Below are 18,312 nucleotides of genomic sequence, written 5' to 3'. Positions count from 1 at the left end.
ACATAAGGGGCTCTGTACTATTCCTACCAGCGAAGTGAAATTCAGGTTACTAAAGCACAACTAGTTTGTTAGAGTTCAAATGCATCAACATGCTTGCATCGATTTTGGAAGTGTGGTGTCCTCTAAAGTAGCTTTTACCAAGTAACTCCTGATAAAATGTCAAATTGGCATGGCTGCTTTTCTGTATGACTTGCTCTCTTTTGTTTATTTGTTCTAGTTGTTCTAGTTTGACGTGTAGAATGACAAAGACATAACCACATAACTGACTAAATGTGAATAGTCAAGAGCCACGTGGACCCATACATGCACACACACATTCCATAGACAACATGTATATACCAAAACAATATCTTTTATTTGTAGTCCATCACCACAGCCCTGGTAGGCTATTCTGCACCAAAGCCAATGGAGAAACACATGACAAGCTTATACAATAGAGAAAAGAGAGGAAGTCAACTGGATGGTAAGCAGTACTTGTTTACATTTCTGCGTGTCTCACTCTGGACACCACACCTGCCTTACAAAATTTAACCAGATCTACCTAGCTCTAGTTCTATAATACCTGGCATACCTGTGTGGCATTCAGCCTGTCCCATTCTGATGACCATTGGGGGGGATTATTGCTGTGGGAATGATTATTACCCAGAGTCAACAAGAGTCAAAACAAACAGGAACAAGAAGAACACACATAGCACATCTGGGTACTAGCAGTATTATTCACGCTGGCGAAAGTTGAGTCCTGAAAGTTTTGGAGCACCAAATCAAATGTCATCGACAACTTGAAATGGACAGGGGATTATCATTGTGCTGCAAAGCTGCCAGGATTCTCACACACACACAATGTGTTGCTCTCAATGGTAAAAATAGAGAAAAAAGACGCTTTCTGCAGACGGTCCATGTTTGTGCTTTTTTAATAATACTATTATCTTAATGAGGTCATAGTTTGGTTTGTTATACACTGGAGTTACAAAGGAAATTAAAATAGACTAAAATTCGAATAGCCCACCAATGGTAAACAGTACAGTATTTTTAGGGGGCATTCCTCCCCCCAATTAAAGTTGGGTAAGAGGAGTTGAGAGGTCACTGATAGAATGCCTATACATACAGACACATACATACATACCACACAAACATACAGTCTGTCAAGCACGCACACACTCTCACACGTATATACTGTACAGAAACAGTCAAAACAATGGAGCGAGAGACAAGATGGAGTTCCACTAAAGTCTTCACAAAGCACAAATTCTTATTCCTTTCTCTTGTTCCATACCACTTTCATGACAAATTATTTGTTGTTTTTTTTTTTTGTTGTTGAAAAAAGTAGACATATACTGTAGCATCTCCACGCTGACTTTGAGTTAGGTTGAGTCCTCTTTGATGTTGAAAGTCATCTTTATAGTCAGATATTCAAAAAACACAAGAACAGTTTTGCGAAATTGATGCACAACAATCCCATACATTCTGAAGTTCATGAGTCAAAATTAAATGTTCTTGTGGCAAAAGTACTCCAATCTGGGCCTGTCTGAGTCTCCATTGGAAAAGTTCCCACAGGACATTACTAGGTGACTGGTTAACTCCATTCTGTTCATTTCTGGGTACATCCTCTCTTGTATTATACGTCCTTTGCTTGAGTCCATCAGAGTTTTCTGAACATTCTCCACACACCATCACCTTTACTCCATCCTTGTGTATTGTCCAAGAACATTCTACATACAAGGTTTATGTTGGATTAGAACATTCCAGGGCCTGGACTGAACCCCATGTCCATGTCACGTGGCCTCATCTGACCCCCCATCATCATTGTCTGCTGCGGGGGGCCGCCCATGCCCTGCAGTGACATCATCATATTAGGTGAGCCACCAGGGCCTGGGTGAGCCATTTGTCTCCCCTGCATCATCCCTCCCGGACCCCCAGGAGACATCATCCGGTGCTGGGGGCCCATCATGCCTTGGCCCATGAATCCTGGTGGCCGCATAGAGTTGTGGCCAGGGTTGCCCATTGACATGTCTTGGGGGCCCATTCCCCCGCCAGGCCCCCCTGGCATCCCCCCCATCCCGTGCATGGACATCCCCATCCTCGGTGGTCCATCGCCCATCATGCCCTGCATGGGGAAGCCAGAGGGGTGTGGTGGTTTTCCTCCAGGGTTGTCTCCCCCACCTCGGGGGAAGTAAGACAGAGTCTGGCTGGGCTTTTCTGATGGGATTATCCTGGACAGGTCAAACTCAGGAATGCCAGATGCTCCCGGTCGCATCACCTCATGAAGGTCTGCATCACTGAATCCACCTTGCATGTTGTTAAACTCTGGCCCTCCTGGGGTATTGGGCTTGCACATACCCCCATCACCCCCTCCTCCATGAGGCATGTTCCCCATCCGTCCTCCCATAGGTCCTCCTTCTCCCTGGAAGCCCATGGGATGGCCAGGGAAAGCTTGGGGACCAGGACCGTTGTGCGGGGAGAAAGGGCCCTGCTGGGAAGGGGACTGGGTGAGGGGGTACGGCTGGCTTCGGTGAGGATAACCCATGCGTCCCTGGGGCATCATTTGGGGGTTTCCCATACCAGGGTCTTGGGGATTTGGTGGTATCATCATGCCATGAGGCATCATGCCTGGGCCCATGTTAGGGGTATTGGGAGAAGGCATCTGTGGGGGCATACCATGGGAGAGGGGCTGGGATCCCATTGGATTCATACCCAGAGGGCTGAGGGCAGACATGGGTCCAGCGTTTCCGGGTCCCATCATACGTGGATTCCCTTGGTGATTCATTGCCATGCCTGTATATGCAAGCCAAAAAGAAGTGATTATGTATTCAGTACATGCACTCGGGAAGCAGATCTAATGTGTATTAATATAAAAATGACCAAAGGTGGGTGTAATTGAAGTAAACTAAATTACAAACAAAAGAAATATTAGATATCTTACCATTGTTCACTGACGGCAGGTTAGGGGAGCGAGCCGGGGGTGAGTCGTCATCAGAGCTGGCAACAGTCTTTATGGCATCATGGTAGAGTGGGGTGGAGCTGGGCATTGCAAACTTGGACATGCGTGACATCATGATGGAGAGAGGGTTCTGGGATAGAGTTGGCTCAGGGGGTATGTTGTACGGACTGCCAGACGGGACGTTGCCTGGGAGGGACATGGAGCCAGATGGAGCCCCTGATGAAGGAGGGGCTGAGGGAGGGCCGTTACCACCTAGAGGACGGCATGATGAAAAAGAGATGATAAATCTTAGCAGTTGGGACTTTTCCTTCTCAGGCAGATTGTTTTTTATCTGTGATGATATGCAGCAATAGTGTGTGCTACTTAAGGCTCAGTGAGATCTAAATTCTGTGGCCACAAGAGGGAGCCACTGTACCATAACCCACCCAACCCCACCCCTCATACAGATGTGCTAACTTGAATAAGTGAGAGATGCACTTGATAAATAACATCCACATGTATATTATTTACATTTTTTTTTTTTTTTTTTTTGCATGTTTCTTAGACGAATTTCAATTTCAAAGTACTAAAAGGGGCAGCTATTTTACATGTGATATTAACAATCACTGAGATACGTGACTAAAATGCAATACAAATCAAATTCAACACCAAACCATTTACAAAAGACATCCTGATAATAACTGAATGTAATTAAATAAAGATGCACTGGAAAAAAGATGTGGAATGAACCCATTTGTGCCCAAAGACTATATTCAGTGTGATAAGGAAAATGCTGACTGGTCTCAAGTCTTGAAATCTGGTAGGGACAATATTTGGGCACGTTTTATTGGAACAGTACAAATATGATTTTTTTATTTTTTTAGATCACATTAAAAAAAAAAAAAAAAAATACATAAATAAAAAATAAAAAAACAACACACTTTTATCAATAGTCAAAGTATGTGTTTTTTAAAGATTTGGAAAAATGCTAACGTTTTTATTAAAAGGTCTTTCATATGAAATGTTTCTTTTACACTGTATGTGTGTGCATATATTTTAGGTTTTGTATTCAAGTATGAGTTCATAGATACCAAATACTTGATTGTGCTCCGTGTAGTTTCTGATATACAGCCATTTTCTTATCATACTACTAGCCAAACGGTTCGAAATTTCTATTCTTCCGATTTGTGTGTTTTCCAAAAGGAAATTCAAAATTTCAGTTGAGGGCACAAATAGGTTAAATATTGAAATGATAAGAAGGGACAGAGGTGCTGCTGAACACAGAAAATGGATGAAAGAGACGGTTATACCTTGCTCCATGCTCCCCATCATGTTTGGCGAGGTGATGCTAAGAGGCGGCTTGCCACCCTGAGGTGGTACTCCAGGACTCTGCATGGGTGGTTTTGGTGAGGATGCCCATCCTGGAGAGGGGTTAGGAAGAGAAGGAGACCTCATATGAACAGGCGAGGCACCAGCTGATCCCATCATGGAGTGGGGGGATTTCATTGGTGCTGAGGCTTGAGGAGGTGGAGGGGCACTGGGGCCTGTGGGACCAGTAAGCATGCCAGCCAGCTGGGACGGTGTCTGAGGGGATTTAAGGTTTCCAGAGGGAGAGCCCATCATGGGGGACTGCACTTGCCTCAGAGGAGGGGACTTAAGTGGGTTGATACTGGGAGAGTTCCCCCCTCCTGCTTGGACATTTAGGTCTGCTGGCTTGCGGCCCCGCTGACCTTGTGAAGGGCCACCAGCAGGGGGGAGGTGGTTAATACGGCCATTACCTCCTGTTGGTGTAGATCTGTGCTCTGGGCCAAAGGCTTGGTCTACATGTGGACCCCTCATTCCTCCAGGACCCCCTGGGAAGGGTCGCCCAGGCCCCATAGGGAAGTCTCCTGGCTGTGTCTGCTCAGGGAAGGGAGGGCCCTGCATGGGCCGGCCTTGTGGACCCATGTTCTCCATTGGAGGTCCGCCACCTCCTCTCATTCTCATGATCTCGTCAGGACTCATATTCATGGAGGGATCTCGTAGCTTGGCAGGGTGCATATGAGGTCCTGGCCCAGGGCCAGGCCCCATGCCAAACTCAGGCCCCATTTCCCTTCCCCCCATTCCCTGGAGCCTAGAGGATGGACTCATAGGACCATCACCGGGCATTCTGGGAAACATGCCCATGCCATTACCAGGTTCCATTCCGCCTCTTTGGTGTCCCATCATCCTTTGCATGTCCATCATCATCCCTGGAGGGATGCCCTTCTCTCCACCCATACCTTGGTGGAACATTGCTTCTTGGACTGACTGAGGATTTGGGAAACGCTCACCACGACCCCCTGGACCAGCAAACATTCCCCCAGGTCCTCCGGGGAAGCCTCGTGCATCTCCCATCCGGGGAGGCATGTCGTCAGGCCAGCCCATTCCAGGCCTTGGAGGTCCCTCCATCTCAGGATTCATCATACCAGAGAAGCCAGGCATCCTCTGCATATGTGGGGGCATACCCCTGGGGCCAGGGCCCATGCTCATGCGCTCCTGGTAGTGCTCTGGTGGACCACCTGGTCCTCCCCACATCTCTCCTGGGCCCATCTGGTAGGGAGGTGGGGGGCCTCGCATCATGCCACGTGGACCATGGGGGTGCATCATCATGTCTGGAGGAAGTGGCCGGTGTTGCATTTCTTGCTTCTTCCTTTTCTCTTCATAAAACTCCTGCTGTAGCTTCAGCCAAGCCACCTGTTCTGGCGTCATCTGATCTCCATCTCCACAGCCCCCTGGGCCCCCCATGTGTGCACCCATTTCATCTTGTGGAAACGGGGGCATATCCCTGGGACCATGGGGTGGACCATGGGGTGGGCCAAAGGGTGGACCTTGTGGACGAGGTCCTCCTGGCCCACCTGGTGGTCCGAGGCTCTGAGACTGCGCCATCATAGCTTGTAGGGGGCCTTGCTCAGACCTACGGGGTGCACCATCAGGGCCTCCATCATGGGGACCACCATGGGACGGTGGGGGGCCAGCTGCTGGGGCATCACGGTCATCAGGGAAAAGCATGCGCTGAATATCTCGCAATGTCTGCAGGGAGCGCTGGCGATGCTCCAACTGTTCTTGGGACAGACCCTCTGTGTTGGCCTCCATGTTCAACAGCTCCTGGGCCAGCTGCTGCTGTTGTTGCTGCTGCTGGGGTGTCAGACCCACTCCACCAGAGCCTCCACCCTGCCCTCCTTCACCTGCTGTTGGAGGATTGAGGCCTGCCTCAGGTTGGGTGACGGGGGCCTGGTCAACTGGAGCTGTAGCGTTACTGGGGCTACTGCTGGGAAGATTTTTGGATTCCATGCCTGCAGAAGATGACCCTTCCTGCGGAAGAATACCTGATTGGCTCCCTTGGTTTGGCTGGGGTGGGGCCGGCTCTGCCATGCCAGGTAAGGACGGTTTGGATCCAGGCTGGTGGCTCTGATCTTGGGCATGGGACGGGGGTTGCTGGGGAGGCTTGGCATCATTTCGGAGGGCGCTTGCTGCATTGTTCTTTAACAGAGAGTGACAGAAATAGGATTAAGTTATGACACTCTTGTGCAATATGTTGGTGCATGAAAGCATATATGTGTGCGTTATAAAGAGCCTGTGTGTATCTTTACCAGGAGGAGGTGAGCTTTGTCCTTGCTGTTGGAGATGTTTTTCATGTGGAAGGCAATGATGTTTTCTGTATGACCAGTTAGAACTGCATCAGCTGCCCTGAGGACAAGAAGGCAGACAGTCGGATATCAGTCATCAGACACAATACATTTTTGTGTGTGTGTGTGTGTGTGTGTGTGTGTGTCTGTGTGTGTCCGTCCATCCATCCATCCATCTGGGAGACGGTGAGCCAGATGAATGAGTACTAGATGGGACCATGAAGGTAAAACCAAGGTCAACAGACTAAGCTAACTATTGCACACACACACACACACCTTCCACTGAGCATCCTTTGATCTCTAATTCCCAACAGAGTGTTAATCTAAGTGTATGCTCCCACTGAGAAACACACACGCTTGTGCAGATACACAAAATGGATTTAGGCTATAACTTGGAATGTTGGGGGAGGAAGAGAAGGGGTGGGAAGAAAGTATCTTAGTGCCATACACACAAACAAACAACAACCACTGATGACAGGGGCACAGAGATATACTTCAGGCAATTGACATCGTTAGTAATTCCATTTAATTTTGAACTGCAATTCCACAAAAGGGTTTCACTGTGGGTGTATGTTTTGCTTATGTAAAAAAAGGGTTTAAGTACTGAGATGATTATTTAATTAGCCTGTCTAAACACATTCATATTCCAAATTTGTAGAGATAAACTTTAACTGTAAAAACTAATAACTACAGTGCAAACACTAGACGTGCAATATGGTCAATAAAGAAATTGAGGTTTTGAATGGCAAATTATGGCTAGAGAGGGCCATTTCTGAGTTACAATTGTATGGAAAATACTAGCCGCGACAGACACAAATGGAAACTCTCAGCTTCCTTACTTGTTGGCCATCTCCGTGGTGAAGACATAAACGAGTTTTGTGCCTGGTTTCTGGCCACTAGCAGGTTCTGTTGTGGAACCCTGGCCTCCCAGTGTATTGTGGGAGGGTGTGGAGGAGCGACTGAGTCCGGCATTGGAGGTAGAATGTGTGACGGAGTCCTGGGGCTTCACGTCACTGGAGTTACAGTCTACAAGGAGACAATAGGAAAGACCATGACTCTATGACCAGCACAGGCCTATGGGTAATGTAGTTCTACTAAGGAGCTGTCATAAGTCTAGCTGATCAGCAGAGGGAATGCTATGCATGCTTGGATGCACATGTTAACACACTTACTGAAGAATCCTTTGTCATCTTCGTCACTTTCTCCTCCAGAACACCAGTCAGCTCCACTGTACGGCTGCCTCCTCTCTGCTACACACATCCTCTTTACCCTGCTGCTGTCTGCACACGCACACGCACACACACTTTGGTTTATCTGTGCGAGTGCCAACAAGTATACAAGTATATTTTTGTTGATGAGATGTCCAACTGTTGCCTTCTCTAGACGAAGAGAAAATAACTACATGTACAGGACTTTTAATAAAGTAATGCAGTGGTACAGGATAAAAGGAACAAACCAACTATGGGCTATAATTAGGAAGAATTTGTCCCATTTCCCCCTAAATCAGTGCTGAATAGATCTGATAAACTGTCTCTACAGGAAATTATATGTGTAGTATTACCAGATGCATAGCAACACAACTGAAGCACTGCAGACATGACACTGTTTAAGCACTGTGGGTATTCTATCTAACAGTTCAAAGCAGATGTAACCACAGATGTAGGTTTGGTAACAAAGTATGAAAGCCCAGCTACTAACAACTCATCAAGAAAATTATTATCCTTGCCCACCTACCTTAGTTCAACTATGTAATTATTCTGGTGAGAATAAAAAAACATTTAAAATAACTTAGTCTCAGAGATTTAAACTGACTGACTGTAGGGATGGGAATCACCAGAGGCCTCACGATACGATATCATCTCGATACTTGTGTCACAATACGATATTATTGCAATTTTAAACATATTGCAATATTCTGTGATATATTACAATTTATTACTTTTTTTCCAAATTAAATTTGTTTTCCCAATTTCATATGATGTCTCCAAAAGGAAACTTTGTCAACATTTGTTTTATTTAAAAAGATAAATGTCTCTGTTCATCTCACTTCATTTTTATTGCTGCAAAATGGGATTGTCAAGCAGATAAACTGACCAACACATATATAATAAAAGATCAATACATGGCGTCTGTGTATCGATACACTATTGCCACGGAAAATATCATAATACTATGGTGTATCGATTTTTTCCCCCACCCCTAACTGTAGCACTTCACAAGAAGTATTTCTAAATTTCTGATCCCAGCTTCCTGCTGCACATTAGATGGTCGGATAATAATGAGTACTGGCTACTGTGGTTCTTACCTTTTTCCTCACTAGTGGGTGTGCCAATCTCGGGCTGTTCAAACGACTCAACTGAGGTGCTTCTCTCCCTTTTGACTTTAACCTTGGAGCTTGGGCCAGAGGTGAGACCCTGGCCATTCTTCAGCCCCATGCCCCCTGCCACATTCTGAGCCCCTTTGGAGCCCAGGGTCTTGGGGTCGCAGGGTGAGGGCTGTGATTGGCTTCCAGTGCTCCCTGGTTTACCCTGATTGGGCATTTTAGAGTCCATCTGGGTGGCAGTAGAGGGGGACGTGACGGGAGGTGAGCGTACCATGGCCTCCGTCTTAGGTTTAGGGCTGACAGACAGAGGAGAGAGAGAAAAAGATCACAGGCATAATTAATAGAGAGAAGAGCGATAGTGAAATGTGATTGTTCTTTTTGCCCTTTTTTTCCCTTTGCAACTGTTAAACATAATGTAATTATGGGTTCTGGTATGGTTGTCTATGAACTCAATATTAGGTTATTGGTATTAGGAATTCCTTGTGCACAGTTAAACCCGAAGGAACAGATCATACACAGGCCATCTACAAACGACTGCTGCTTACTAGTTATGAGAGCAGTTCAGGCAAGCAGGACAATTGGCAGAGAACTCCCTTACCACACCCTAATCTCCTTCTCTCTCTCACTCTCTCCCCCATGCACGCACACACACACACACACACACACACACACACACACACACTTGTACAAGTAGCACGAAACAAATGCCAACATGTCCAAAAAGCAAAGCCGCAGCCTAGCATGTACATTCACACAGACACACAGCAAGTAGAAAAAAAAGGAAAAGCCCGAATTTTGGCAGTCCAGACAGCTGTTTCCAGAAGCTCCAGAACCATGAGTCAGCAGGGAAAACTTCCAACCTCTGTGTACTCCCTGACCCTAGAACAGCTCTGGATCACGCATCAAGACCTTTCAGGTAAAAGAATGGAGCGGAAGAGCTGATCTCAGAACTGCATTACACCCGACATACACTTGCTCTCTAAACAACACAGGTAAGTCCACAGTGACATGCTCAGGTTTGTGTCCATCAAGACTCAGTGTTTACTACAGATTATATGTTTGGTAACGAATTGCCATGGCTGCACAATAGCTAGCACTGACACCTTAAGGCTCTGACACACCAACCAGACGGCTGACCATCGGCAGAAAAGGCAGTCGGACTGACTGCCTCCCCGAGTTGGTCAAAAAAGTGCCTCGGAACACACCGAAGAGACGCCGACATGAGCATACGTTCTGCGCGTGCGCGAGACGTAATACGTCTCCATAACAGCAGGCGGCGCTAATCTGTATTGTTGCCCAAAAAATGAAAACCGGCAGCTGATTGGACGAACGCGTCACGTGGGTCTGGCTTCTCCCGAATTTCAAAACTGACCATAATGGTGGCTCGTTCAGAATACGATCTCGTATTTTACGAAAATAGTTCTTTTCTAGTTTCTGAAAACATTTTAAGAGAGAACTAGGCCATGCAGTTGCTGAATCCGTCTTCATTTCAGATCGACAAAGGTCAGTTTAAAAGATTTGTCAGATTTTGAGAGGCGTTCGTCACGCTCATCCTGCTCGTCATTTCCGGGTTAGCACTCCACCAATCAGGTTGGTCATTGAATCAGACTGCCCACTGGCCGATTCAACATGTCAAATCGGCCCAAATGAACGCCGACGGCTCCTCCGACTGACGACGGCACGGAACACACCGAACAGACTCGAGTCACTGACCTCGCCAGACTGTCCAACAGCCGATAATCGGGTTGGTGTGTCAGCGCCACAACAATAAGGTCTGAGCCTTAGACCTTTGTGTGTGGAGACTGCATGTTCTCCTCAAATGTACATGGGTTTTCTCCAGGTCTGATCGTCGCCCCCCCACATCAAAAAACATGTTAGGTAATATAAAGCCTTCAGCCACTGACTATGCCACTGGCTTTTGAAATTATTGTTCACTTCACTTAAATAGTTGGGATGGGTCACATTTCCCCAAAGGGATTAATAAGTATAACAGAAGAACTGCTACAATAGGGCTTTGGCTGTAGTTTTCTCTAGACTTGCGCCTGATCAGCTTTTTTAAAGATTCAAAATTCAGCAAATTATGCACCTTGCAACTGGCAAGATATGAGAATTTCACAACATATCTAACACTGAGATAATGGATGCAATGATCACTCTGCAACCAATCATATCAGCCAAAAGACTGCTTAACTTGGCATCTGTCCTTGGCTGAACGGCACAACATACATACTATATATATATTTTAACAGAAAATGGTTCCATACATTACAAGTAGCCTCAGTGTTTCTGTTTTTACAGCAAGACCGTTTCTTCACTTCATTCAATTTCGAACAGAGGGTTGAGTGTTTGTGTTTCTTCTCTCTTCCCAACTGTTAAAAAACATTGACAGCTAATGTTTATTCATTTTTGATAATGTGAGATGATTTTTTTTAATTACTTGAAACGGGTTTATGTACTGGACAGAAGCTTGTGCTTTCTCAGTAAAGCCTGTTAAATATGTTATTGATTTGAGCATTTCATTCATCAGCTGTTGGTAGTACATAAAAACAATGCCTAGGATAAAAACTTGATTTAGTGTCACCGATTACTACAATGCTTTGCAGCCATCTGTTTAACATGGTGCAGTTGAAATTGTACTTCTGCTTGTGGTGCAGTTGTGCTGCTGTTCATAGTAAAGTCTGGATTAAATGCATAATTTTAATCAACATTTAGACCAGCGTTTGGCTGATTAGGCTGTTAAAACAATCATCAGGATCTCACACGCTTATAAAACACACAAAGCAGTGCTTGCTTATTATTACCATCACAGCACTACACCCACAGGTGGTCCGTGTGAGTCCACTCACCTCTGCGTGTTGGTGGACGGGGAGTTCTTTAGCCTATTGGAGTGCATTGATGGGGCTCCCAGGACTACAGAACAGGGGGAAGTGATGAGCTGGTGAGGACTGCCGGTGTGTGTGAGCGCCGCTTTTGTGCGCACGTTCCTGGAGCCAGGAACAGGATTCCCGATGTTTGAGAGGTTTCCCCGACCGTCCTTGGCCTCCTCTCGCTCTTTCTTCCCTCGCTCCTTCTTATTGAAATGTGTCGCTGCTGTACCTGCCGCCGCTGGCCTCTCCTCTTGGACCTCCAACATTCTCTCTATGTCCTTGTCTGTATGAGTGTGTGTGCGCGCGTGTGTGTGTGTGTGTGTGTGTGTGTGTGTGTGTGTGTGTGTGTGTGTGTGTGTGTGTGTGTATAAGAAAGTGTGTAAAAACAATAACAATAGTCCAGGAGTCTTTTCTTGTTCACTTCGTATTTATGAAACTCCCCCAAGGGGGCTTTCAACGGCCCTTGGGCACACTGTTGAGAGAGAAAAGAGAGGAAAAAGAAAGGTTAACAAAACTGGGAAAGAGGACCACAGTCTGAACCAACTTTAAGTGACACTCCTCCCAAAATCTTTATAGTATCGATATACTTGTGTCGGCCTGAAAGGTGGTTGTTTAAAGTTGTTCATTTTCTCTTTCACAGTGGCTTTGGTCAGCTTTAATTCATGTCAGCGGGAATGGAATAGCATTTTGACAAGTTGCAGTAGCGAAAGCACAGGTGTTAATCATAACATTAATTACTGGGACACTTCAATAGAACAGAAGAACCATTTTTAATGTTATTTCCACAGTATATATGAATATGCGTTTGGGTTCAATGGAGAGCACAACAGTTTTTTCTTCAAAAAATGAAATCAAGGAATCCTTATTTAAAAAGATGACTATTAGCTCATATATCATCAGTTTTAACCTTAATAAATATCAATAATGGTATTGGCCTAAAAACAAAATCCAACATCAGTCAGGTAAGTCTTTGATACTACTAGTACAGTGTTGGTTGAAAATGTGCTTGTTTGGAACGGGCCGATTGCTTGGCCTGTGGTATTGCTGGTTGTAGAATTCTCCAAAACCAAATTGTACCCCAAAATTACTTACAGAAGGACCCCAAACCTCTTAATATGCAACTCCACTGTATAGCCTACTACTGACTTACAGTGTAGGCTACTTCTACATCAGAGGAAGACATTGTGCTACTATATTTCCCTGACAGAGAACGTGGCAGATTCTGAATTTAGTCACAAAATACCACAATTAAAATGTGGAGTAATTAGACAGTTGCCTCATGGACTCATGGCAGTGCGCGACCCACCCGGCCCGTTATGAGAGCTAATCAGCACATATCTGCATTAATCAACCACCAGAAACGGAGCGAGTAGCCTACAGAGACAATCTCACTTAGCTCCGTAGACTGTTTTTTTGTGTGTGTGTGTGTGTGTGTGCAGAGAGAGAGAAAACATTGTAGCGTTTTCTTTTTCGTCAACGATATTGCATGATATCACCACAGTTTAATGACGCCAGCGTTGTCTAGTCTCGTCTCTCGAACGGTGTCCATGTAAGTAATCTGCTGTTGCTCTGGGAAAGCGACGAAAGGTTTGGTTGTTAACGTTATATCCAGTTATCGGGTAATGCAAAACAGTCAAAGTCAAAGCTGTTGAACCCCCCCTCCGCCCCCGATGCTGTACAGTGTCGTCAACATTTTTGAAAAGTAGCTGCAGTCAACCTAGGGGAAAGACTGTTAAATATATTATATATTATAAGTATTCGGTGTTGTGTCGAAGTTTGTTCCCCCGTCAAGAACTTTATTGTGATTGTAGAAATATATTGGCTGTAATAAATATATTGTTTTTTGTGAGGGAGATATACGTTATAGATGTAACGTTACAGGTACCCTGGTAATAGGCGTATGAGTCGCTTTTTTAACGCCGGTATTCACGTAATAAATTACAAGTGGTGAAAGTTGCAAACTTACACAATAGTTGCAATGTTCCTGAATGCTATCTGCTCGTGCTCCAGGAAAGTGAATAAAAGTTAGTTTGGTATATCCAGCAATCATGTAACGTTGGATGTAATGCTAGAAGCAGTAAAAAAGTGTACTGGAGCCGCCCCCGCTGCTGTAAAGCGTTCTGCAGGTGGCGTCTGCCTGTGATGTAAGGTATCACGTTTTTATCAACTTTATAAATACCAGCACTAAATTGTAACCATAGCAAAGAATGAAGTGTGGTGCCGGAGTGGGAGAGGTAGTTTTGTTGTGCAAATTAACCACTGTGTGTTTCTGTTTGTGTGTGTTGAGCATGAGAATTGCATGAGAATCCTGTTCAAGAGAGCGGCCAAGTCAGTCAGATTACATTGTCATCCTGAAAATATTTAGGAGCTCTTCCAAAAACACTCAACATTGTAACTGGCTCCAGAGTTCCCCTGGGGAGAAGGAGGTGGAGTGTTTTGGAGGGGGGTGGGGGGTGGGGACCAGACAAATACGCAGACTCCTGCTACAGCAGCAACACTCCTCTCTCACTGGTCGACAGGAGAAGTGATTTACAACTATCAGGGCCCAGATTACTACTGCACACGAGCAGAGGCTGGGTTCTCCACAGGGACAGAGAGGGGGAAGCACAGAGGAGCCTTGTGTATCCAAATTACACTGAAAAGACTAACCTCCAAATATTAAAAAAAAAAAAAAAAAAAAGAAAAAAAAAACAAAACACACTGTGACACAGGAGTGGGGGCTCTTCAGAGAAGCAATGGGATGATTGATTGCTGAACTTGTGATATGACTCCATATTTATTTGACTCCATATTTATTTACAACAGAACAGCTTGAAAGACCTCTATTCTGGTGAAATGATATGTTTCTATTTTGCAACACAACATGGGCAACACATAATCATAAATGAGTAATTCTGCAGCTGTGATGTGCAGCACACAGAAATCAACAGAACTTTCACGAAAGGGCTTTGGCTCAAACTATTGACCTGGTATAAACGGTTTAAATGTTGTGTCTAAATAATTTCACACTATCAGCAGAACAGACATTTTCTACTAGTGTCAAATCAGTACTTTGTTGCTAGAGTTTGGATTTGTTAGAGACTATGTGTGAGGGGAGGACAAGAAAGTGGCAAAAACAGAGATGCAGGTGGATTTTGCTGTTGACTGTAATTTGCTCATTAAAGTGATACACTGACTTGCGTAAGTCACAGTGGAAAAGACCTGCCACACAGCTGCGATGAACCAAAACACTGTCAATAATAATATTCAGGATTTTATGCTTTATGCCAAAAACAGGAAGGCAAAAATGGACAGTGTGGACAAAACTCCCAACAGGACACATTTGACAAGTGGGGATTGAATGGCACATTCATTTGTCCAGACTTTCCACGACGACATTCAAGTCAAAAAACGACAGTAGTTGTGTGAAGTGTTCAAACAGAGAAGTTGAGAGAGAAATCCTGCTTACTTTCCAAGCTGCCCACACCTGGCCAATCGTTCCGTAAAGTGGCCGTGATTGTTGGATTTTATTTCAGCCATTTGCAAAAACTATCGGACACAATCCCGTTTATAACATAACATCAGAAAGGTGTAGGGGGAGAAGGCATGCCACGTTGAGGAAATGTTCCCACAGGTTAATAAACAAGTGACAACACTAGTGTTACCAATTACACCAGACATTTTACAAGAAAAGATATTCGTCAATATAAATGGCAGCCCGTTGAAGTCCATTGGAAACTGGGTTCAGATTGCTAAAGGAGATCTCATTTTACTATATCAAAGAACCGGCCTCCTAACTCATTCAGCCTCAACTAGCACATATGCCCTCAAGAGGTGTCATCTAAACCTAAACCCCAATCATACACAAATGTGTATAATGTGAGTATGTACACGCATACAGACGCAAACTGCAGGACCTGTCAATTACCTGTTCCCTCCAATCGCACACTAACGAGACACTAATTGGGGAGCTTGCTGACATGTCTGTCATAAGGAACGCAATGACACATACACATCAGGAGTGCACACTGCAGCCCACCACGTGCGCACACACACACACACACACACAGTAGATGTAATCACAGAGATTTCTCTTTCTCCATTTCCAGTAAAGATGCTGAACTGTCTATCACAGCACACACTGGGAGCTGCAGTGCATGCATGTTAATGGGAAAACAGTCTAATGAGGCTCTAAAAATGAGCTTCTTGCCTCTGATATAAATACGAGGTTCCACATGAAAAGAGGGCAGAAAATAATTCAATTCAATTAGATTTGGGTTTTCCAATGCGGGTGGCACTAAAAGGGAGCATTTCATTTCATGCTTATGTAACAGTCATCGTACGCTGGCTGAGCGCAGTGTAGAGAGCAGACCTTCCCTGCTACGTCACCCAAATTCCTCTGATGGGGAGATGGGAGGTTTTATACCTGTTACACACTGGTATGGGGGAATTTAAAGTTTTGTGAATAACAGCAGAGGAACCTTGACCTTGCTGCTAACCCACAGGCTTAGATTTTGAACGCAACAATACTACAAAGACATTATTTTAAAAAAGATGGGGTGTGCAAACACACACACACACCAGCTCTCATCCCTCATCTCAGCCCTGCTGTTGGCTGTAAAAGGGGCCTGCTGATGTTTCAGCCTTATTTATGCAAATCCCATTTTGCAGTTCAGTCACAATGGAGTATTGCTCTCTCTTTCTTACTCTCTACCTCCCCTATGCTCTCTACGTCTGCTCGGCCCCCATCTCAAGAATTTCTTTAGCCCATTATTTGTTTAGGCCAATATCAGACACATTATTTCCACCTCTCCTCACAGTTTTCAGCAAGATTATACAAACACGCACAGCCAACAGCAAGGAGCCGTGCAGTCAGAAGAACCAGCAGCCACCTCTCTCAAAATGCCATATAATCTCTTTACAAGGGCACAACTTACATGCACCTAATATTCATCAAATCGAATTACCATATATGAAGTCTCAAGTCAAAATGTTGCGACAAAACCCCAATAAAAAAAGAGGATGTATAGTTCTGATGCTCAATTGATCAAATTGTGCCTTAAATTCCTTTCTGAGAATGCATTTAAATAAATAAAAAAAAAACATTTGTTGAAAAGTAGCCACAGGTAGTAATTATGGAATAATGGCACATTCAAATTTTGCACTTTTCCAAAAATTCTCCTAAGATATTGCTTTAATGCCGTCATCAGTGTCTTGAGAGCAAGTGTAATAGTGTGACAGTGAGTCAAGTCTTCCCACGAGGTACTACGCTGTGCGTTTACTTCCCGTATGCGTCATGCATTTTACCTGACAAGAGTCTAAGGACTGAAACGTCATTAATAAAATAAGTACAATTGATCGCCGGTGTGCCGGATGTTTGAGGTTCTTTCACACAGAGTCTTTTTATCCTACGCACCTGTCTATAACATATTCTGGTGTGCAAGAACGTTGTAGCAATTCTTGACAAACCTTTAGACAGCAGAGACATAAAGTCAGTGAAATGACTCATGAAGTTAGCAAACATTAGAGACTGGTTGAACCCAAACAAACACAAAACAACAAAGACTGACAAACCCCGAGTGTATTGAATTAAGGACGGGTGCTTTTTATTTTATGAATTAAACTTTATTTGTATAAAAATAACTTTTTTACTTTTTTATTTTTGTGGCAGCTGCTAGCTTTAACTTAATTACCATTAAACCTGAACCAACTTTACTTTTTGTAACAATTTCATCGTTATTTTTTGCTAAACATATGAATGGTTAATATGGAGGATCACGATATCAATCCCATATTTATTCAGCTGTCTGAAATCAAGTCAAAAGCCCAGTTCTTCCTTGTACATAACCGGTTTCCTTACTAAAACTAGTTCCCACACATACCTGTCTGGCTGCTAGTGAAGCAGTAACTAACTGCATTAACTCTAAAAGAAACTAAAACAAAGCAGCAAGCAAAGATCCGTTGGATGTCTCACAGTACCCTGGCTGAGGAAACACCTGCATGCTCACCTGTTGAGGTGGCTCCCTGAGAGCATTAATCCAACATGCCACACCCTGCAGATCGCACTCATGACTCATGCTTGGTAGAATGTTAGGAATGCTAAGTGTCACTAAATATAGAGCTGTGACGCCACAGATGTAACATTAGACATAATGCATCTACCATGACAGGAACAAGAGCTCTCACACAGCAGAACTGAGCTCCAAGCCACACAAATATATAAAATTAACATTTCCGCATTCTCCTTCTAACACATAACTGCTCCCAAAGTACAATAGCTACATATCTCCATCTGTCTCTACAACCAGGTTTTCTCTTCTGCTTGTGTTTTTAGTCTTCCCCCCTCACTCACACTGTTACCCCCAGTACCAGCTGCCTCTCCCCTGGTCTGTCGTGCATTTGCATCAACTCTCACTCCACCATCCTCAGTTCATCCTTTCCTCTGGTCTGCAGACGATGCCCCTCCATCCCCAGGGAGGCGACATGTGTGTAATGTCACATTTTGTCATGTCATATCGTGGTGACAGAAGCCTCGCCGTGTCCATCACAATGATGGAAGTGGCAATGAAAGCAGGAGGA

At 44.6% G+C, this 18,312-nt stretch overlaps 1 protein-coding gene across 4 annotated transcripts in view; it reads right to left on the bottom strand.

Moving 5' to 3' along the window:
* Nucleotides 1–332: 332 nt before the first annotated feature.
* The window catches only part of bcl9 (BCL9 transcription coactivator), a 29,173-nt gene continuing 11,193 nt past the window's right edge, over nucleotides 333–18,312 (bottom strand). For all 4 annotated transcript variants that reach the window (XM_078262044.1, XM_078262046.1, XM_078262048.1 and 1 more), the window contains exons 3-10: nucleotides 11,734–12,226; nucleotides 8,870–9,183; nucleotides 7,737–7,844; nucleotides 7,404–7,590; nucleotides 6,529–6,625; nucleotides 4,228–6,418; nucleotides 2,921–3,190; nucleotides 333–2,772 (exon numbers count right to left, since the gene is read on the bottom strand). In XM_078262044.1, coding sequence (XP_078118170.1) covers nucleotides 1,733–2,772; nucleotides 2,921–3,190; nucleotides 4,228–6,418; nucleotides 6,529–6,625; nucleotides 7,404–7,590; nucleotides 7,737–7,844; nucleotides 8,870–9,183; nucleotides 11,734–12,020 — 4,494 coding nt within the window. In that variant the 5' untranslated portion in view covers nucleotides 12,021–12,226 and the 3' untranslated portion in view covers nucleotides 333–1,732. The remainder of the gene's footprint in view (nucleotides 2,773–2,920; nucleotides 3,191–4,227; nucleotides 6,419–6,528; nucleotides 6,626–7,403; nucleotides 7,591–7,736; nucleotides 7,845–8,869; nucleotides 9,184–11,733; nucleotides 12,227–18,312) is intronic.

The sequence above is a fragment of the Sander vitreus genome, chromosome 11, assembly GCF_031162955.1.
Source record: "Sander vitreus isolate 19-12246 chromosome 11, sanVit1, whole genome shotgun sequence".
Taxonomy (NCBI): Eukaryota; Metazoa; Chordata; class Actinopteri; order Perciformes; family Percidae; genus Sander; species Sander vitreus.
This window is presented reverse-complemented; position numbering and strand designations above follow the sequence as displayed.